Genomic DNA, 18,457 nt, shown 5'->3' with positions numbered 1-18,457 from the left:
TTAATACAAGAGCAAAGTCCTGAATGTCCTATTTTGTAGACTTGGGCGAAAGATAATTCTACTTTTTCTTCACAGTGTAATTATTTTTTTTAACACATGCATTCTGTTTTGATATTTCCTACATTTTCTATTGCACACGAAGGCATCCGTGGAAAGTCAGAGAAAAATCAAGAGAAGAAATGTGAGCCTCTTCTGTTTCCCTCTGGCACCAACAGAGCACAGCTACAGTGTGGCTTTACAGCTCCAGCTCTGCAGCCTGAAGCATGTGATTAAAACCTGGAAGCCGAGTGACTCACTTTACTCGATAAGAGGGTGAAAGAGACGATGATCCATCCATTCTTTGAAACTGTAAAAGGCACACTGCAAGTTTGTAGCCACTGGGTTAAACTCTTTGAGAGAGTGGACCACCAACTTTGTGTAGAACAAAGAGTTGAAGAGGAAATGGGACCTCCTCTTGTGCTTCCTAAATGTTTTTTATGACTTTCTGGAGCTTGTGTGATTTTTCATTCTTTCTGTGGTCTGGTGTGAGGCCAGAGGAGCTCAGAGGAGGAACTAGGGAGCATTAAATATGTCTTTTTTTTTTTCAAGCTGAATCTGCAAAAACAAATTTTTCACAAATTCCAGTAGACTGAGAGACAGTGAAAATCTCACAGAAGCCAAGAAAAAAAAACCTAAAAACCTGAGATGTGGCCTGTTGTTTACTTCAGAGAACACGCACACAACAGACAGGAAAATCAACAGTCATATATCATACATGTAGTGAGTGTTTGGCTCACTGGAGGGCGTGCTCTCATTTCATTGCACCAGTTAATAACCTCAACTATGCAGCTCAGTGACATTTGGACAGTGATGTTGTTCTCAACTCGTTTTCTGAAGCTCAGTTTGTATAATCTGCTGGCGTTAACTCGGAGTCTAGTTTTAGCGTGGCCAAACTCCCTGATGGATTTACTGCAGGATGCTTCAAAACAAGTCAAAACAAAGTCACTATAAGAGATCCTCTGACCTAAATACTGAATGTAGGTCTACTGAATCCCCCTCCCCCCCTTCTTGTCATCTTTTCTTCCTCTCATTGTTGATCAAATTACTATTATTATAACTAACAGCTCCCCTAAACATGGGTTGTCCTTCACAGTATGCCGTGCCATGCATACCATGTACAATACATACTTTACTTGTGGTTTTTTGCTACTTTATACTCGCAATCTTCTACATTTCGGAAGTGCACATTGTACCTCTCACTCTGCAGCATTTTCCTTGCCAGAAAAAGAGAAATACATCAGTATCACATTAAAACGTAAAAAGTTTATTATTATAACAAGAAGTTTTTCACATTATAAAAACATATTTTCACTTTATTATGACATACACCGTATCAAGAAACTTTTCTTGTTATAATTAATAATTTTTTTTTCTGACCCAACCCCTGACGTTGTAAACTCTAAACTCTCTGCTGATCTTCCTAATCTACATGACTGATTGAAAATTAATCATTTAGCGATCGTATTTGGAGTATTCCTCGAGTCACATCTCACTAATTGAAATCATTGCTTCAATAACAATCTATTCATGTAATATAGAATGATATATCCATATTTCTGCACATTATTATTATTATTATTAGTAGTAGTAGTAGTAGTAGTAGTAGTAGTAGTAGTAGTAATAAATAATAATAATAATAATAATTTATTTATTTATATTTATTTCTAACTACAGAGGAGTGGGTGGGAATTAATCACTTTACAACAACCATAAAACAACCATAATGCAGTATCATCCTGCTGGATGTAAACCAAAGGTAGAAGGTTTATGAATGAGTGTCAAAAGTGTCACACGAGGTCTCCTCCTAAAGGACAGCTGAGATTTCAGTTCTGCAATTATGCATTTATGACTTTAAGTACGAGTAATAAATCTTAATGTCAAAAGAAAATGCTTTGCATTTACTCTAAAGAGGAGGCTGAACTCAAACTCTTAATTCAATACATAAACCTTCACAAGTTCAAGACTAAAAATAATTGTTCAGTTTATGAAATTAAACACCCAACACCGACACATACACAAGTATATAAAGTCATTTAAATAAGCTTCACCTTGACCAGCGAAAACATTACAATTTCATGTAACTATAAAATAATGCTAATAATGCTAATAATAATAATAATAATAATAATAATAATAATAATAATAATAATAATACGTTTACAGTCACAATAGCATTTCTGTATAATGAGAGCTATTTCTTTTGATAATTGACTACATACAATTTGCTTACTATCAAATACTGTTCCTGCTGAATATATTTATGCAGCACCAGGTCTGTGTCATCCTTGCGTGCCGTGCATACCACAGCAAAAGAGGGTCTTTTTTTTTTTTTCATTTTTAGAGGCCCAAACACCCTGAGCTGCTGTTTCCACCAGGGGAGTTCAGGCCAGCGGACAGAGAGAACGATCGCTGGTCGAAAACATTCCCACATCTGGTTTTAATCTAAACTTTATGGTCAAAATCTGACTTTTAAAACTCGAGTGCAGGGATTTCCCACCTGATGAATAGAGGCTCATAAGATCGCTGTTCAAGTTTTATTAAACAGCTCATGTTGTTTATGTCCACTGTCCACATATTTTCCCCTGTATTCCCATTTCCCCCAGTCTTGATCTGTTTATCACTGACTGAGGAGGAGTGGGGTTGAGAATTAGTTTAGAATTACTTTACAACAACCATAAAGATAGACTGGTAGCAATAACACCGTGTTGGATGCAAACCAAAGGTAGAAGGTTTACATCCACATGAATGAGTGTCAAACAAGGTTTCTTACTGAAGGACAGATGACTGAATATTGTTAAAAAAAAAAAAAAAAAAAAAACTCTTGTTTTCTCTCTAGTAAAGTAGTTTTCTATGTCTGTCCATTAAATTAAAACTAACAAATCCTAAAAGTCATACCAGTAAATCTTCACAATTAAACTTGAAGATAATGAATATAAAAATAAGTTAGTATTGCAGAAAATAAGACTAAGAGTACAGACATGCTAGCAGCTATGTGAGGCTGTTCTAAATGTACTAAATGCTAACATCACTATGCTAACATGCTCACAATGACAGTCCTAATATGCTGATTTTCACCAGGTTTAACGTTTACCATCTCAGTGTGTTAACATTCAATAATTAACATAAAATACAAAATAATGCTCTAGCTGAGGCTGACGGTACGATATTAGTTTTGCAGGTACATACAGGGGACAGAGGATGACCAAAGCAATGTCAACAGATGTTTTTCACAGCAGCCATAGTGATATGAAACAGCAGGGGAAACACAGGTGTTATTAATGATAGTTATTATGGTCCCATTCCATTTAGTGTAGCAGAGCCAATGGGCATATTGCACTTGGCCCTTTTACACACAGATCTTTTATATAGTATTATATATTATTCATCTAATACCATTTTTATTTAAATTTCATGTTTATCTTTTTATTTTATCTCTATTTGAGTCATGCTGTTATTTCAACCATGACACTCTTACTGTTGAGCTGACCTGTTTTCCTCATCCTGCACATTTCACTGTACCGTTGACCCTGTTTTAACTTCTGTCTGACTAATAAAACTGAACTTGACCCTGAACACGGGTTCCTCTTAATGCTGTTAATGACTTATACGCATATATGTTTTTGTTGTTTATCGTTTGTTTTTCTTGGGTCGGGTACAGAGCATGAATCACTGGCACACACCACAGCATTTGTAGCCTAGTTTGTGAACTCTGGATGGTCCTTTATACAAATACACACAACTAACAACACAGTATATTGTATTTGCAGCACTAATAAGCTCTGTTTCATTGATTGAAACAGAGCTTATTAGTGCTGCAAATACAACAAACAACAAAGTACCACTTGTATAAAGTTTCATAGTAACAGCGATAACAGTGTTTTGTACAACCTAAGTAATATCAAACAACATATAATATATAAAAATTAATAATATTAAATTAAAATGGAAGCACAAAGTATTTTACAACAATAGTGGAAGGAATGCAAGAATAAGAGATCAAACTCGCCATGCTGCTGTCACTTATCTTGTCAGTTATCATATCTGCTGAAGCTGATGTGGCATTATCCACTGTTCTGCCAAATCACATAGTAATGCCGTTAGTGGTGATTAAGTGTTTTATTTAATCAATATGATAAGATGCACACACACTTGTTGGCATGTTGGACTGTCAGCAGAGGGACTGTTGGACTTTGGTTCAGTTTGCCCAGGTGGCACAGTGAGCAACAAGGGTCAGCTCACTTGTGACTCACTTACCGACACAAACATCCAATAATATTTGGTTTCTTTATCTTGTCCAATAGGAATCGCATCAGGACGGGGCTGCATCACTGAGCTCGACTATAAGAAGTGTGACGGTCGTCCAGGGAAGGCACCATCCGGTCCAGATTCTCCTGCCGTACAGGTGAGTTACACTCATTTTCTTGCAGGATTAAACTGCAGATGACACCCTTTGACAAATTCTCTGTGATCATGGATGTAAAACTACTAATTGTGTCTGAACTTAAGACTGAAATTTAGCTTTTTTGAAGGCAAAAGTGACTCTTAATTGCTTTGAGATGTTGTGAGAATTGATGTCAAATAATGTTAAAGGAAAGATTGAATCTGGGCTCATTTTAAAGACAAACATTTGCGTAACTAAACAGCTATGTGTAGGATTTGCTTCTGAAAATTTAGATATTTGTCATTCTTTCACATAAAGTTACAGCATAATATATGATTAGAACTTGTAGAAAATTTACGTTCTAAATCTAAAATTAAGTTTCAAAATAATTAAAACACTACTCTTCAATCTGCTTAACAGCAATTTTCTTCATTTTCAGAGATAAATGTCAAAAAACATCCATATTCTTTGTACTGGGAGGATAAATTTAAAAGGAAAGAGTAGAAATTTGACTTCAACTTGGAAAATTCAGCTTTATATATATAAAAAAAAGAAAGTTAAGCATCTTAGTGACAACACTGAATAGCAGTATTGGATATTAAGTTTACTTTAGGCAAAGTTTAAGACCTTGTATTATAGACCTTGTACAGTAATTTATCACTTGCAATATCAGTGGGAGATAAGTTAGATAAGATGTTTTAACAGTATTTAATAGGGAAGCCAAACCGCATGCTGTACATTGCAGTTAAACTCAGATTTTCTACTTTTTAGCTGCACAAAATTTAAGCTTCATAGTGATAACAGTGAGGATTTTACAGCTTTCTCAAAATAGGGGATAAGGATAAAAGCATGGCATGGTGGTATAAAAGAATTACAGAAAAGGCACTTGATTTAACTATATACTCAAATTCAGGCCTAAAAATTGTATTAATAAAAATCACATCTATCAACAGAACAGGAGTATTCATCATTTAACACTTTGTTCACTTATGCAGACATCTGCGGTACCTGGGGTCTTGTCAATTTTTCAGCCCATTTACTTCACACTTCACATTACTGCACCACTTTTTTTAAACATTTTGTGGCAATGCACTCGTGGCCTCTGCAATCCAAACTTACAACTGATATGTGACACACATGTGATCCAAATTACTGTTATGGACGACCTTTGAGAAGCCAATTCTTTTTACTTTATGATTTTATGATATCGTTTTTCATAAGTGTGATAAGTCATAAAGAGGATACTGGAGCTGTTGACAAGATGCCTCTGATGTGAGTTAAATGAAGTTCACAAATTAATATGTGGGGGTTTGAATAAACAAGTGGTTCCTAAAAAATATTTATCACCTTCCATTCCTAGAGCGGCTTTTATCAGTGAGTCATCAGATTGAGCAACAGAAGGCCGTCCTACACTCCACTTATGAAAAACAGCTTAGTTTTTCACAGCCAGATCCAAAGATTGTCATATTGGTTAAACATTAAAATGGGCGGAGAGGTGCAAAGACACTGCAAGCATAATGGCAAAAAAAAAGAATTAACATCAGGTTGTTATCAGACAGAATAATCAAATAAAGCTTGTTTTTGTAGGTCTTCTCCACTCACCAGCCATGAAACTCTCCCTCATCGTAGCCGTCGTCGTGCTTGCCCTGGCACAAGGTACAGTAAGACCTCCGCGCAATTATTCTTTAGTGTTTTTAATTGAAAAATGTTCTCATTTATTGTTTTCTTTGTAAACCCACAGGCAGCTTTGCACAGGACGCCACTGACCTTGAGAGGCTCACTCAGTACTTTGAGGATGCGAAGAACAGGATGACTCAGGAGCTGAGTGAGATCCTCCGCAACCAGGACCTGGCAGCCCAGGCGCAGTGAGTACAGTGACTCCTCAACCTCCACAAAGTCAAACTTTACTCATGACTCATGTGGTCAATGATTTCAATCTACCTGCTGCTGATCACACTGGACCTTGTATGCTGTTAAATGTCTGCTGACAAGTTCTAATTATACTTGTAATTTGAGGTACTACATTTTATGTTACTTTATACTTGTACTAACCTCATATTATACATACAAAACTTATAACCAGTTTATAAAATACATGTCATTATCCTGCATATTGAATTGTACATCTGTGGAAGCCGACTTCTGACAATATGATGAAAAAACATTCCTGTTAGTCATTGTAATGAAAAAAATGTCAAAATAAAGAGTCCAATACTAAGCTATTATTTTGACATAGTTTTTCATTGAAAAAAAGTTAGATTTTGAGGTGCTAACTCTCATTATTTGGTGATGCTGAGATTAATATTCCTGAGTCATTATTTTGAGATGCTAACTCACTTTTTTAAAATGCTAAGTAATTATTTTGAGATGCTAACTCAACTGACTGTAATCATTCCAGGCAGTTTTTGTGACTTTGATGCATTTTAAAATAGGAAGAAAACTGAAAATATTCCAGTATTTAGCACTGTTACTTTTCCAGACTCTTAACACATGAGCAAAGGAATTATTGAAATGTATTTCACAGAGGCCTTCGTACCTCTTTGATAATTGCTACCTTGCTAATGTAAGAAATTCAAATCTGACATTTAGTTTTAGAAGCTCAGGTCACACAGTACCAGCAGAGACTGCACCATAACATGCAGGTCAAACAGTAGTAGTAGTTCTAATTTTCCTGTATGATGTTTCATCAGGAACATCCAGACTCAGCTTGAGCCTCTGGTCGCTAAGGTCCAGGAGCAGATGAGGACTGCTGCTGCCAGTGTTGAGGAGCAGATCAAGCCCATGGCTGCCAACATGCACACTCAGATGCAGCCCATGTTGGAAGGCTTCCAGAAGCAGCTCGAGTCCATCTTGCAGACGCTGACCGAGCAGGCCAAGGCCATTAGAAACTAAACCAATTGTTCTCCCAAAAGATGCAAAAATGTGCCTCCATACTACCATCTTTCTCTGTCGTGTACTGAGTTAATGGAGCTACTTGCATTTGATGGCTGGCCTTAAAGTGCAGGCAGAAGAACAGCAACAGCCTAAATGTGTTTCAGTGATTGTTAATATTGGCATTATCATCTCTGTCCCAAAGCACAAATAAACTTGAAACACAACTTCGGTGTCAATTTTGTTTTGTGTGTCTATGAATTTTTATTTCTGATCACTTCCCCTTTGGAGTTGGTCAGTCAAGTACGTATGACTGATGGGTCCAGGTTTATTCTGACTGATTTCACTGACAGCCAACAGCAGACACATACTGATTATTTTATAAGTTTTATTCAAGCAAGCAAAGGTCAAGGGAAATTTCACAATAGCAGGCCACTACAGCCCAAACATTCAGACAGTAAAAGGGATAAAATGGCAGAAAGGAATGCTTTCAATCTTATTTTCACAGAATTCTCCTCTAAAACCCCTCATATGTTGATCATTTTCTATTTTAACTTTTTCTCTTTTTTTGTTGCATTTTCTCTTTTTTTAACTCTGCAAACCAGGCCTGGTGTTTCTGTTCATTACAGGCCTGACTAGAGACTTGTTTCCATTGTTTGTTTTTTTTAATATATTATTTGACTTCTTTTTACTTTGTTTTATGTATTTTCAACTTTTTCGCTGTTTTCTTTTCTCTGTCGGTGAAGCTAGTCTCTCAAGGTTCCCCACTCCTGTAAATACAAAACAAAAACACAATTAGCGATTTTTTTTTTAACCCCCATTGCAACACGATTGGCAAGTAGCCTGACATACAAAATCACATGGCACTGTTGGTTATTATTTCACCATCAACCAAAACAAGTACATCTGCTTTGATAAAACACCAGCCATCAACATCAACAACCAACATCATAGTAAAAATTTAGAGTGTGTTCAGCGATGTAAGTTCAGAGTGCCAATAACAAGGCTTGTAAACAAGTATAATGTACAAGCTGCTGGGCAAGTTCAATAAACAAGTAAAGAGGTCATCACAGGGAACAATCTCCTGACAACACTGGCCCTGTTCACACCTGGCATTAACATGCCTCTTGGATGATCTTTTTTCTCACTGAACAGGTGCAGTGAGAAAAAAAAATACTGACCTCATTTTATTGACCACAAACAAATTTTACAAATTCATCAAACAATGACCAATATGGGCTGTGTCTACATTACACATTGAGAAAGTCCCCTAACAGAAATTTTGAGCTGTTGAGCTAGGATAAACTTTAAAAACTAACAAATTCTTAATAATTTGGGCCACTTCTTTCTATTTGTGTTAAAAAAAAACAAAACATTGTGTCCATTTGTCCCAGCACGGTCCTCACGAAAGGAACTAATCGCCCAAGACGCATGTTAATAACAGGTGTAAACAGGAGCACCGTCCTCTCCTTGTTAAAGCAGCTCTGGAAAACTGGTTATACCTTGGATTCAGACACTTGGGACACCAGCTGAGTTTGTCACAGTCTTCTGGGCGGCCTCCTTAGCCTGGTGGGCTTGAAGCACAGCCACTGCTTCATCCACCTGCAAAGAAAAATTGTGTTATGTCAACAAAACCACAACATCATACTGAGATTGTCTCAACATGCCAACGAGATCCACCTTTTCTCTGTCTTAGAAAGAAAGTAATCTCTGCACTCCACTGCCCTTTTAATATGAAGCCCTGATGAACTCTTCAGAGAAACAACCAAAGGGAAGTTGTCAATATTAAAGAACTTAAGCACTGACCTTTGAGCGGAGAGACTCTGGAGACTCGAGCATGTGCAGCAGCTCCGAGTTGTCAATCTCCAGCAACATGCCAGTGATCTTTCCTGCCAGGCTTGGGTGCATGTTCTGGATCAGTGGGAACAGACGCTCACCTAGAGGAGGAACAGATACAGAGGATTTAAGACAGGAGGTAATTAACATTCACCAAGGACAGATAACCAAGACAACACCATGTAAATACCTGTGTTATACACAATATACAGTACAAAAGACACAGTGAGGGTTTGGTTTTCTTAACAGGGAATAGAAATGGTTTTATTCATTCTAGGTGCAGTGAGAGGCAGGGGACCAATGTTATGTCAAGCTAACATGGTGTGCAGCCATAAAGAGTTGTTTATGACACTTACCCAGCATCTGCTTCTGTTCCTGTGGTGGAGCAGCGGCCAGCATGGAGGCAGTCAGAGGCTCCTGTCCCTGAACATGAACAGCAGGCTAAGGGGATAGAGGCACAGAGTTAAAAATCAGACAAAATATTCTGAACAGATATCCAAATTCAACATTTTTTTTCTGTGGCATTCCTACCTGCTGCATGGTGACTTGTGGCTGAGCGGTCATGTGCTGCTGGGTATTGCGGACTCCAGCGGCATACTTGTACTGAGGGACTCCACGCACGGGAGCGGCTGCTGCAGCAGCAGCGGTGGCCGGTCGAGGCCCCATGGACTGAGCTGCAGGAGGAGTCAACAGAACAGACAGAAAGGTAAACACAAAGACACAAGAAACTGCTGTACAGGTGAACTCTATTTACCGTGCAGTTAGACAGAATATTGACTGAGTATAGGCAACTGACCAACACGCTGGGTTGACATCATGCGGGGAACCTGGGAGGCAGGCCGCATGGCGCCGAAGGTCTGTGGGCGCGGTGCCGAGGGACGCATGGCACCCGGCATGTTCTGGAAGTCTGAACAGATGAAAACAGAGGCCTCATGTACAAGTGCAAAGAACTGCTTTTGTTTGCAAGTTCTGTTTCATCATGTCTTAAAGAAATAGTTTGGATTATTTGAAGTGGAGTTGTATGAGGTATTTATCAATATTCAGTGTATCACCTACAGTAGATGGTGACCAGCGTGCTCCCAGGAAGCTAAGCAATGAACTGTTGTGGACAGTGTCAGCAACATAAGGTATTTTAGTCACTTAAAAAAAGATCCATACAAAAATCTATTATTTTTAAGTGTGCACCACATTTAGAATATTTTCACCAACCAACTTTACCATCAAAAAGCTTTTACTGACAGGAAAATGCTGTTATACAAGTCAGATATCACTCTCTCCAAACCAAACAAACCCAAAAAATCAAAATCAGTCATTTTACTGGCAGAACACAGAAGTTGCTGCTCCACTGCTGCCTCAATCTGTTGGTTTGTTTGGGTTATTGTTTGACTTCAGTGAGTCAAACTCTCATTTTAAAACACAGAAGTCACACAATTTAACAGATCAAAGCAGTGGTAGAAGGTAGTAGCAACTCTTGTGTTCTTTCATTTAAAATGAGTGATTTACGGCAAAGGGAAAGCAGCAGAAAAATCTAAACATAGAATACATTTAAACTGATCCTTTTTGGGTGGACCTTTAAGTGGTCAAAATACTTTTTTTGGCTGACCCTGTCCACAGCAGTTTATTGCTTAGCTTCCGTGCTGGTGTCCCTCTCTGCTTCTCCAAACTGGGGGTGTGCAGACTGGCATGTATTGTAACTGATACACTGACCATCAGTAAGTATCTTATACAACTCCACATTAAATGACAGTAAAGGGCAAGATACTCACGTTGCGGCCGGACACCTTGGGTGGCCCAGCGTGGGCTTGGGCGGAGCTGGGCCATCTGCCCAGCAGCTGGGTAGTAAGCAGCACGGTTCTGGGCCTGAGGTATGGCTGCCATGAAGTAGCCAGAGGGCGGGGCTGGCTGGTAGGGATTGATGACTGGGTTTGGCACTGCACGCACACTGGCCATGCGCTGCATGTACTGGTTGGTCAGGTGGGCTTGACGCTCCTCTTTGCGTTGGGCCAGAGCCACGTACAGTGGCTTAGTAGCTACAATGCGTCCATTCATTTCCGTCACCGCTTTGGTGGCCTCCTCTGGGGATGAGAAGCAGACAAAGCCAAAGCCCTTGCTGCGGCCGCCCTCCATCATGACCTGAGAGTGAGAGATTCAAATGGAACTTATGAATGAAGCTGGACACTGATAGAGTATTAGAACAGGTAAATGAAAGTGGCTTTACAGCAATTTATTAATAACAAAGTAAATAAACATCCAAGGTCTTACCTTTGCACTGGTTATGGTACCAAAAGGTGAGAACTCCTTTCGCAGACGTTCATCATCAATTCCATCATCAAGGTTCTTCACATACAAGTTGACACCCTGAAAAGCCAAAAGTAATGTTAACTTTTAGGTTTTCATTTGAAAATATTACATATTAGGCAAGAATACAGCAATGGACTGAAAAATATCCTTTTATTGTTTATTTTATGTTTTTGTCTGTAGTACATATTTATCCCCAGAATCCATGATGAAGAAATATGGGGCCCATGAACTACAGTCATTGTCGCAGCCATTTTGGCCAGTGCAACCTACTAAGGAGGGAGCACTGAATTTGACAAAGCTGCAATCTTTCAATGTGCTTGACCAGATGATCAAGATAATAAGGTGACTGAAAGCTGTCAAACTATGATCGTACCTGGTAGCGGGTCATGCGGTCTTGTTTCATTTGCTCAAATTTGCGCTTGAGCTCCGTCTGTCGCTCCACCTTCTTTTGGGCGCGGCCAACATAGATCAGCTTGCCGTTCAGCTCCTTCCCGTTCATCTCATCCACCGCCTGCAGCAAACAAGAAAACTGAGTTAGCTCTGAGAGCAGGACATAGTGGAACTTTTCAAATGCTCACCAGAAAACTGTTGGTACAACTCTTACCTTCTGGGCGTCTTCATGCCTCTCAAAGCTGACAAACCCGAAGCCTCGAGACTTTCCACTGTCGTCTGTCATGACACGGATACTCATGGCGTTTCCTAGACAACAAAGACAACCTTTAATGATTAGATTTTGCACCTTAATATTTGACTGCAGATGATCAAATCATGTGTATGTGTAAAGGAGCAGAGCATTTGAAATATGGACAACCTGACTGACCGTATTTATTGAAGAGTTCCCTCAGCTTCTCATCATCCATGTCTTCACCAAAGTTTTTAACGTAGACATTGGTAAACTCCTTGGCTCGGGCACCCAGCTCAGCCTCGCGCTCTTTGCGAGATTTGAAGCGACCCACAAATCTGTGTTGAAACAAGCATTTAGCACAATTTTAATACACATTTATCTACATTAATTACAGGGATAACCAAAATTGTTTTGCCCTTCCCAACTGTCCACATTAAATAAACTGTATAAGCTAATTCATCAAGCTCACTCTTAGTATTATTACACAATGTAGAATTAAAATCCATTGAGTCACCTTTGCAAGAAACAGTGACTGCTTAAGCACTGTGCAACCTTCACACCTCACACAGTATTAATTCACCAAAAAAGTATTTTTTCCTCATGTCACATGTTAGTATGCACCAAAACAGTTTAAAACTACTTAGAACATTCACTTACACTTTTCGGTCATTGAGCAGCATGCCATTCATTTTCTCAATGGCTCGTTCGGCTGCCTCCTGAGTCTCAAAATGCACAAAGCCGTAGCCTTTTGAGCCATTCTCGTCACAAACCACCTTAGAGAAAGAAACACATGCTGCTTTTAAGCCACACACACATGCAGTAACAGTATATTTAACTTGAAATGTCTGTTGGATCCCACCTAAAACATTATTCTCCTCTCTTTAAAATATTTTATATTGTGAAGTTTCTTGCATTGGGAGACAGGCAAGTATCCTCAATTGTCTGTAAAAGCCAGTCAATTCATATTTCTAAAATGAATGGACATACAGATTCATTGTTTGGTTCAAGGGCACAGGGAAACAGACACAAACTCCATTTATTCTTTTTTCATTCTGTGATGATTCATCTATATCTGCTGGCTGGTGGATCTCTGTTAGTGCACACAACCTGAAGCACACACATGCAAATGACGCCTGTACAGACAGTGACAGTTGACCATCCCCCTGCTTCAGTGGAGTTGGCCGTTTACCTTGCATGACAGGATGTTTCCAAAAGCAGAGAAGGTGTCATACAGAGCCTTGTTGTCAATGGACTTATCAAGATTCTTGATGAAGATGTTTCCCACACCACTTTTTCTCAGTGACGGATCACGCTGTGACCACATGATGCGCACCGGCCGCCCCTTGATCACATCAAAGTTCATGGTGTCCAGTGCACGCTCAGCTGTGGGGAGGAACACAGGAACATAGGGGTTAGGTTACTTAGGCACTTGAAAATTTAGATATACTGACAGGACAGCATATGTTAAAAGGTGGGGTTGGTATCCTTGAGGGTGTTTCTAGTGCTTAAGGGCTGTTGGGAAGCCTAACAATGTCAGAAAAACGGATCTTCAGGGAGTGTCTAGTGCTTAAGGACTGTTGGGAAACTGCACTGAGTCAGAAAACTGGATTTTCAAGTTTCTCCCAAGGAGAAACCCATTTACCAAGAAAAATTCGGTCCACAGTCCATGCTGTTAAGACAAAAGTCAGACAAAAATAGTGTTAACTTTTACATATTAGGTATGAATAATCCAATGCTGGTGGATAGAAAAAAAGTCCCTTTATTGTTAATCAAAAGTTTTTGTCTGTAGTACATATTTATCCCCAGAATCCATGATGAGGAAATGTGGGGCCCATGAACTACAGAGTCACTGTTGCAGCCATTTTGGCCAGTGCAACCTACTGAGGAGGGAGCACTGAATTTGACAGAGCTGCAGCCTTTCAATATGCTTGACCAGATGATATGGATGGGAATTAGGTGACTGAAAGCAGCTGTCACAGTATAACACATTACTCTAGGATGGTCCTCTGTCCATGCTGTGGACATGCCATGGTGGTTTAAAATATTTACATCCATCAGTTCTTAAGGTGTTGGCTTCCTTTCAGCCCTTTGCTCCAGAACAGCTTGACAATAGGTGTTACTGCATTCATCTTTGTCCTCTGGTCTTGAGTTTCAAACTGAACATTTCTGGTCAAAAGTACACCAGTACAACTGCATTAGAATTATCTGACAGCTTGCCAACTTATACCTATACAAGTTTTACAACTTTATTTATTTATTTATTTTTCAAAATAACTGAATAGTGGTAGAAGTTTATTCTACAGATAAACAGAGGGTAACCTCACTTTTATTTATATTATTCTGATTCTTACATCCTTCATAAATTAAATAATAGTTTACTACAGGTCCTGACCAATACTGGATTCTTGGGACCAATGCCGATATGGATACCAATCTTGGGCTCTAAATAACTATAAATAAACCAAATCACGCAAATATATGTATATTTTAAACCTGAATTAACAAAAAGAACCAAATATATATAACATTCTGTGTATAAAGCTAACAACTAAGAACAATCAGTATTATGTTCTTATAAAAACAAAGTTTCAATACAGGCACATATCAAACAACATATACGCCTATACCAATATAGACTTCCACTTTTGCTTAAATTGTGACTTAAATCATTTCTCAGTTAACTTTTTGTCACTTGACCAGTTAATACATTGATTAGTGCCTTTATATTATATATAATCAATAAGATGGAGAGTTATTATGTTACAGGATTTAACTCCCTGAATAAACAAATAAAAAAAGATTTATATTCATAATGATATGGGCATACAGTGCTGAGTAATATATCAATATTATATTGATACTGTGATAAGAGATTAGATATCATCTTAGATTGCTGATACATTGTGATGCGGCATAAATGTTGTTTCTGCCTTTCATTGGTTTTAAAGGCTGCATTAAAGTAAAGTGATGTAATTTCCTGTACTGACCAGACTGTTCTAGCTGTTCTGTCATTTGCCTTTACTCACTTAGTCATTATATCCTCATTGCTGACGAATATTTCAAAAATCTCATTGTGTTAATATTTTGTAAAAGCACCAAAAGCCATCCTTACAGTATTGTCACAATATCAAGAGAGGCATTTGGTGAAAAAAAATGTGATGCTTGATTTAGTCCATATCGCCCATCTCTCTCTGTTGGGTCATTTAATTGACAGCAATGCTTGATATACTCTAAGATCACTGTATGTTTGTATTATAAGAGAATTTATGGTGTATTATTTTAGAGAAAATGTGCCTATTGTAGAGGTATCAAGACATTATTTATAAGCTATATCACCCAGCCAGACCACCAGTGCCTCAGCAAAATATATCTCTCAGTAAAAACACACAAACACACCCAAAAAACCCAGATGCAGATCTGTGCTCTTATCACAAGAATACAGAAAACACTTTGTGTAGAGTCACTTAGATAGTTTCCTTCTAGGGCATTCAGAACTCACATATTATACATGACATTTTTAGAAATTGACATACATACCAGTGCCCCCAGCCCAACCCAAAATCTCAACAGTAATGTAAATAATAGACAACCAACAAGATCTGCCAGGACCCTCTATATTTTATTAACACTACAATAATAATAATTACTATTATTACTACTGCTATTATTATCAACATCATTATTATTATTATTATCATTGTCATTATTATCATTTATTATTCAGCACTGACTTTATCTTTGGTTATGTTTTTGCACCAATAAAAAAAATTACAGTTTGTGTTTTTTGGGTTTTTTTTTGGTCTTACAGATAAAGAAAAAATGTTATATCAAAACCTAAGTGACTGGGTTCTGTTCAGATGAAATGAAACTGAAGTGTAAGCACTTGAGGCTGAGCAGTTTGGGTGTTGCCCTGACAGAACAGAGATAAAAAAAAAAGAAAGGCATCAAGTATTCAGCTGGCAGCTGGCTAACGTTAGCAGCCTGCTGCTACATTACTGGGGTGGGCAGGGCGGTTGAGGACTCTGCTACGCCACTGCTGGGAGGTTCAACTGAGGAGACCCTACCGACAACATGTCGGCCGCAGTCACGTGTAGGGGGAAGAGGCAAGCTTTCACTTGTCATCGACTGTCATGTTGAAACAGACATTAATTTACACACATTTTCGTCGATATATCGATAAAGTACCTACCGTCCGCTGGCTGTTGGAAGTTGACATAGGCGTATCCAAGGGAACGCCGGGTGATCATGTCCCTGCAGACCCGGATCGACAGGATAGCTCCGGCTGGGCTGAATTTCTCGTACAGCATGGCCTCGGTCACATCTTGATGCAGATCCCCGACGTACAGGGAGGCCATGGGGTAACTGGGAGCACTGGGGTTCATTTTCGTCGGCTGTGGAGGCTAGCAAAGTACTCGGACGAAGCTTGATTTTCTACGCGGAAAAAGTTTTCGGCGACAGTTACGAATGTGCTTGGTTGCTTTATTAACGGCACGTCAGTTAGGGGCAGAAATCGAATGGTAGACGTTAGCGACCGTTGCTTGTCAGTTGCAGTGTTTTTGAGTAAAAATTCTGAAGATGGATATATTAAAATGGCACACTGTCGATTCCTAATGGGATTAAAACTGTCATTCAAATGTGACACACAATGATAAAAGCAAATTTAACGTTACTTTGCCTCGCTTCTGAACCAGTAACACGTCGACTGACTAAATTTGTCGTTCGGTGTAAACGTTAGGCAGCCCCTTCTTCTTCTTATACGTTACCGTCCAGTCCTCGAATGTCTGTCTACTCCAGCTTCACCGACTTGTTACAAAAAGAAAAAATGATTTTTTGGTTTTTTTATGTTTTGAAATTTTTTTTGTATTTTTATTTTTTTATAGAATGTGTGCCGAGCGAGCTCAGGAGCACACACGCACTCACACAGCACTAACAGCCGGGGTTGAGGGGGAGGAAATAATTGGGAAGTTGGCTAATATATACCAGCTGCCACGTCACGGAAAAGGACCAATCAGTTTCCAGTACAGTGGGGAAAAAAAGTCAACAAAGGGGCGTCGACCACAACTGTACGCATGATGATGAAATCATGTCAAAAAGCGTATGGTTAAAGGCTGAAAATTCTAGATTGCACCCATTCTTGTGGAACAAAATTCTCTATTAAAATCACTTACTCTGATTGTTAACAAAAACAATAATAAGCTTCTTGATAATTATGAAATGTTTTTCCCGATACCTCTTTTTAAACATTTTTGCTTTACCCCTGGCTTTCCCACTATATATACACTTATTATTGGTATTTCCTTCACAGTGCTATGTTGTAACAACCTGCTTGTTTCTTGTTTTTGTCAAAAATAAATACAAATAATTTTAAAAAATGATATTCAGAAACCGTTTTACACCTATTTTCCCCCCAATATTAGCAATTATTTGTTCATAAATATAAATTCAGCAATAACAACCCAAATTATGTTGGTCTGCTGATAGATGTTGAACAATATATGAAACTTCTTTCTTATTTGACCAACCAAAAGGCTATCAAAATGCCATGGATGGCAGTGGTTAGCATCTATCACCCCCCCACAGTACTTGGAGTGTCATGGGCTTGTCATGCCTTAAGTATGACATTTTGCAACACCGAGCATAACATTCCTCATTTGATAATGGTTATTCAGCTAATGTGACATGCATGATTGCACTCTTACACTTTAAATTTACCCTTTATACCTGTATAAAAGTGTGGCGTTCAGCCTCAACATGGCATGTGTTTTGGAAGAGGAGCCTTATCAGCTGCTATCAGGGTGAAAATGGAAGACAGAGCCACATTACTCTCTCCACAATATCTGTTTTTGTCTTTAAAGGATATTGATCAAAGCTAAATTGTCAATGTTAAATGTCACTGAAATGGGCCTACTGATTGAAGACTGACCCCTTGATACTGTATAACGTGGTAGGCTTATAAATACAATGTTAACAGCAGTGTGCTTATTATCTGTGTGACTGTAAAGAGGAATAGATTATAGAGTTTGACATTTATTCACAAATCAGGTCAAGAGACTTAGCACATTGCCATCAGTCATCAGTTTGTTTCAGTGGGGTTGGAAAAATCATTCCTAGGTCTGCGTAAAGATAGATTAAAAAGAATTTGGCCAGTAAAACTTAAAATGAGCAATTGACCATTTGTTGTGTGTCATGGCACATGTATCTCAATATGGCCCTCCACAGCCGTAAGCATCAGCAGAGGGCAGTGTTGTCGGTGAAAAGCATGCTGCCCCTGAAAACAGAAGTCTGCAGCCTTGTTGAAGGTAGCAGACTCTGACAGTTTATTATTTTTAATTCATCAGAACCAAGAAATATAAATAAACATTTTTATTAATGTATTTGTGTTTTGTATTGAGATGAAACATTAT

The 18,457-nt window shown here is 38.6% G+C and overlaps 2 protein-coding genes and 2 non-coding genes across 4 annotated transcripts; 1 reads left to right on the top strand and 3 right to left on the bottom strand.

Annotated features, from left to right (window-relative positions):
* Positions 1-4,353: 4,353 nt before the first annotated feature.
* Positions 4,354-7,518, top strand: LOC146313087 (type-4 ice-structuring protein-like). The gene is made up of 4 exons (XM_084739851.1): positions 4,354-4,441; positions 6,008-6,076; positions 6,162-6,285; positions 7,111-7,518. Exons 2-4 carry the CDS (start codon positions 6,028-6,030, stop codon positions 7,310-7,312), a joined length of 375 nt encoding a protein of 124 aa, XP_084595977.1. The 5' UTR covers positions 4,354-4,441; positions 6,008-6,027; the 3' UTR covers positions 7,313-7,518.
* A 144-nt stretch (positions 7,519-7,662) lies between these two features.
* LOC146313084 (polyadenylate-binding protein 1A-like) lies at positions 7,663-17,021 on the bottom strand. The gene is made up of 14 exons (XM_084739850.1): positions 16,243-17,021; positions 13,243-13,436; positions 12,711-12,826; positions 12,249-12,388; positions 12,033-12,127; positions 11,802-11,939; positions 11,390-11,485; positions 10,894-11,260; positions 9,924-10,034; positions 9,659-9,801; positions 9,484-9,568; positions 9,098-9,228; positions 8,794-8,893; positions 7,663-8,061 (listed from the first exon to the last, which is right to left on the bottom strand). Exons 1-13 carry the CDS (start codon positions 16,433-16,435, stop codon positions 8,801-8,803), a joined length of 1,902 nt encoding a protein of 633 aa, XP_084595976.1. The 5' UTR covers positions 16,436-17,021; the 3' UTR covers positions 7,663-8,061; positions 8,794-8,800.
* LOC146313086 (small nucleolar RNA SNORA5) lies at positions 11,597-11,731 on the bottom strand. Its single transcript, XR_014772129.1, has one exon. It is a non-coding gene; the product is annotated as a small nucleolar RNA SNORA5 (small nucleolar RNA).
* LOC146313085 (small nucleolar RNA SNORA5) lies at positions 13,831-13,967 on the bottom strand. The gene has a single exon (XR_014772128.1). It is a non-coding gene; the product is annotated as a small nucleolar RNA SNORA5 (small nucleolar RNA).
* Positions 17,022-18,457: the final 1,436 nt, after the last annotated feature.

This window comes from Lutjanus erythropterus, chromosome 16 (genome assembly GCF_056507025.1).
Source record: "Lutjanus erythropterus isolate fLutEry1 chromosome 16, fLutEry1.hap2, whole genome shotgun sequence".
NCBI lineage: Eukaryota > Metazoa > Chordata > Actinopteri > Lutjaniformes > Lutjanidae > Lutjanus > Lutjanus erythropterus.
Note: the sequence above shows the minus strand (reverse complement) of the source record. Positions and strands in the feature narration are given on the sequence as shown.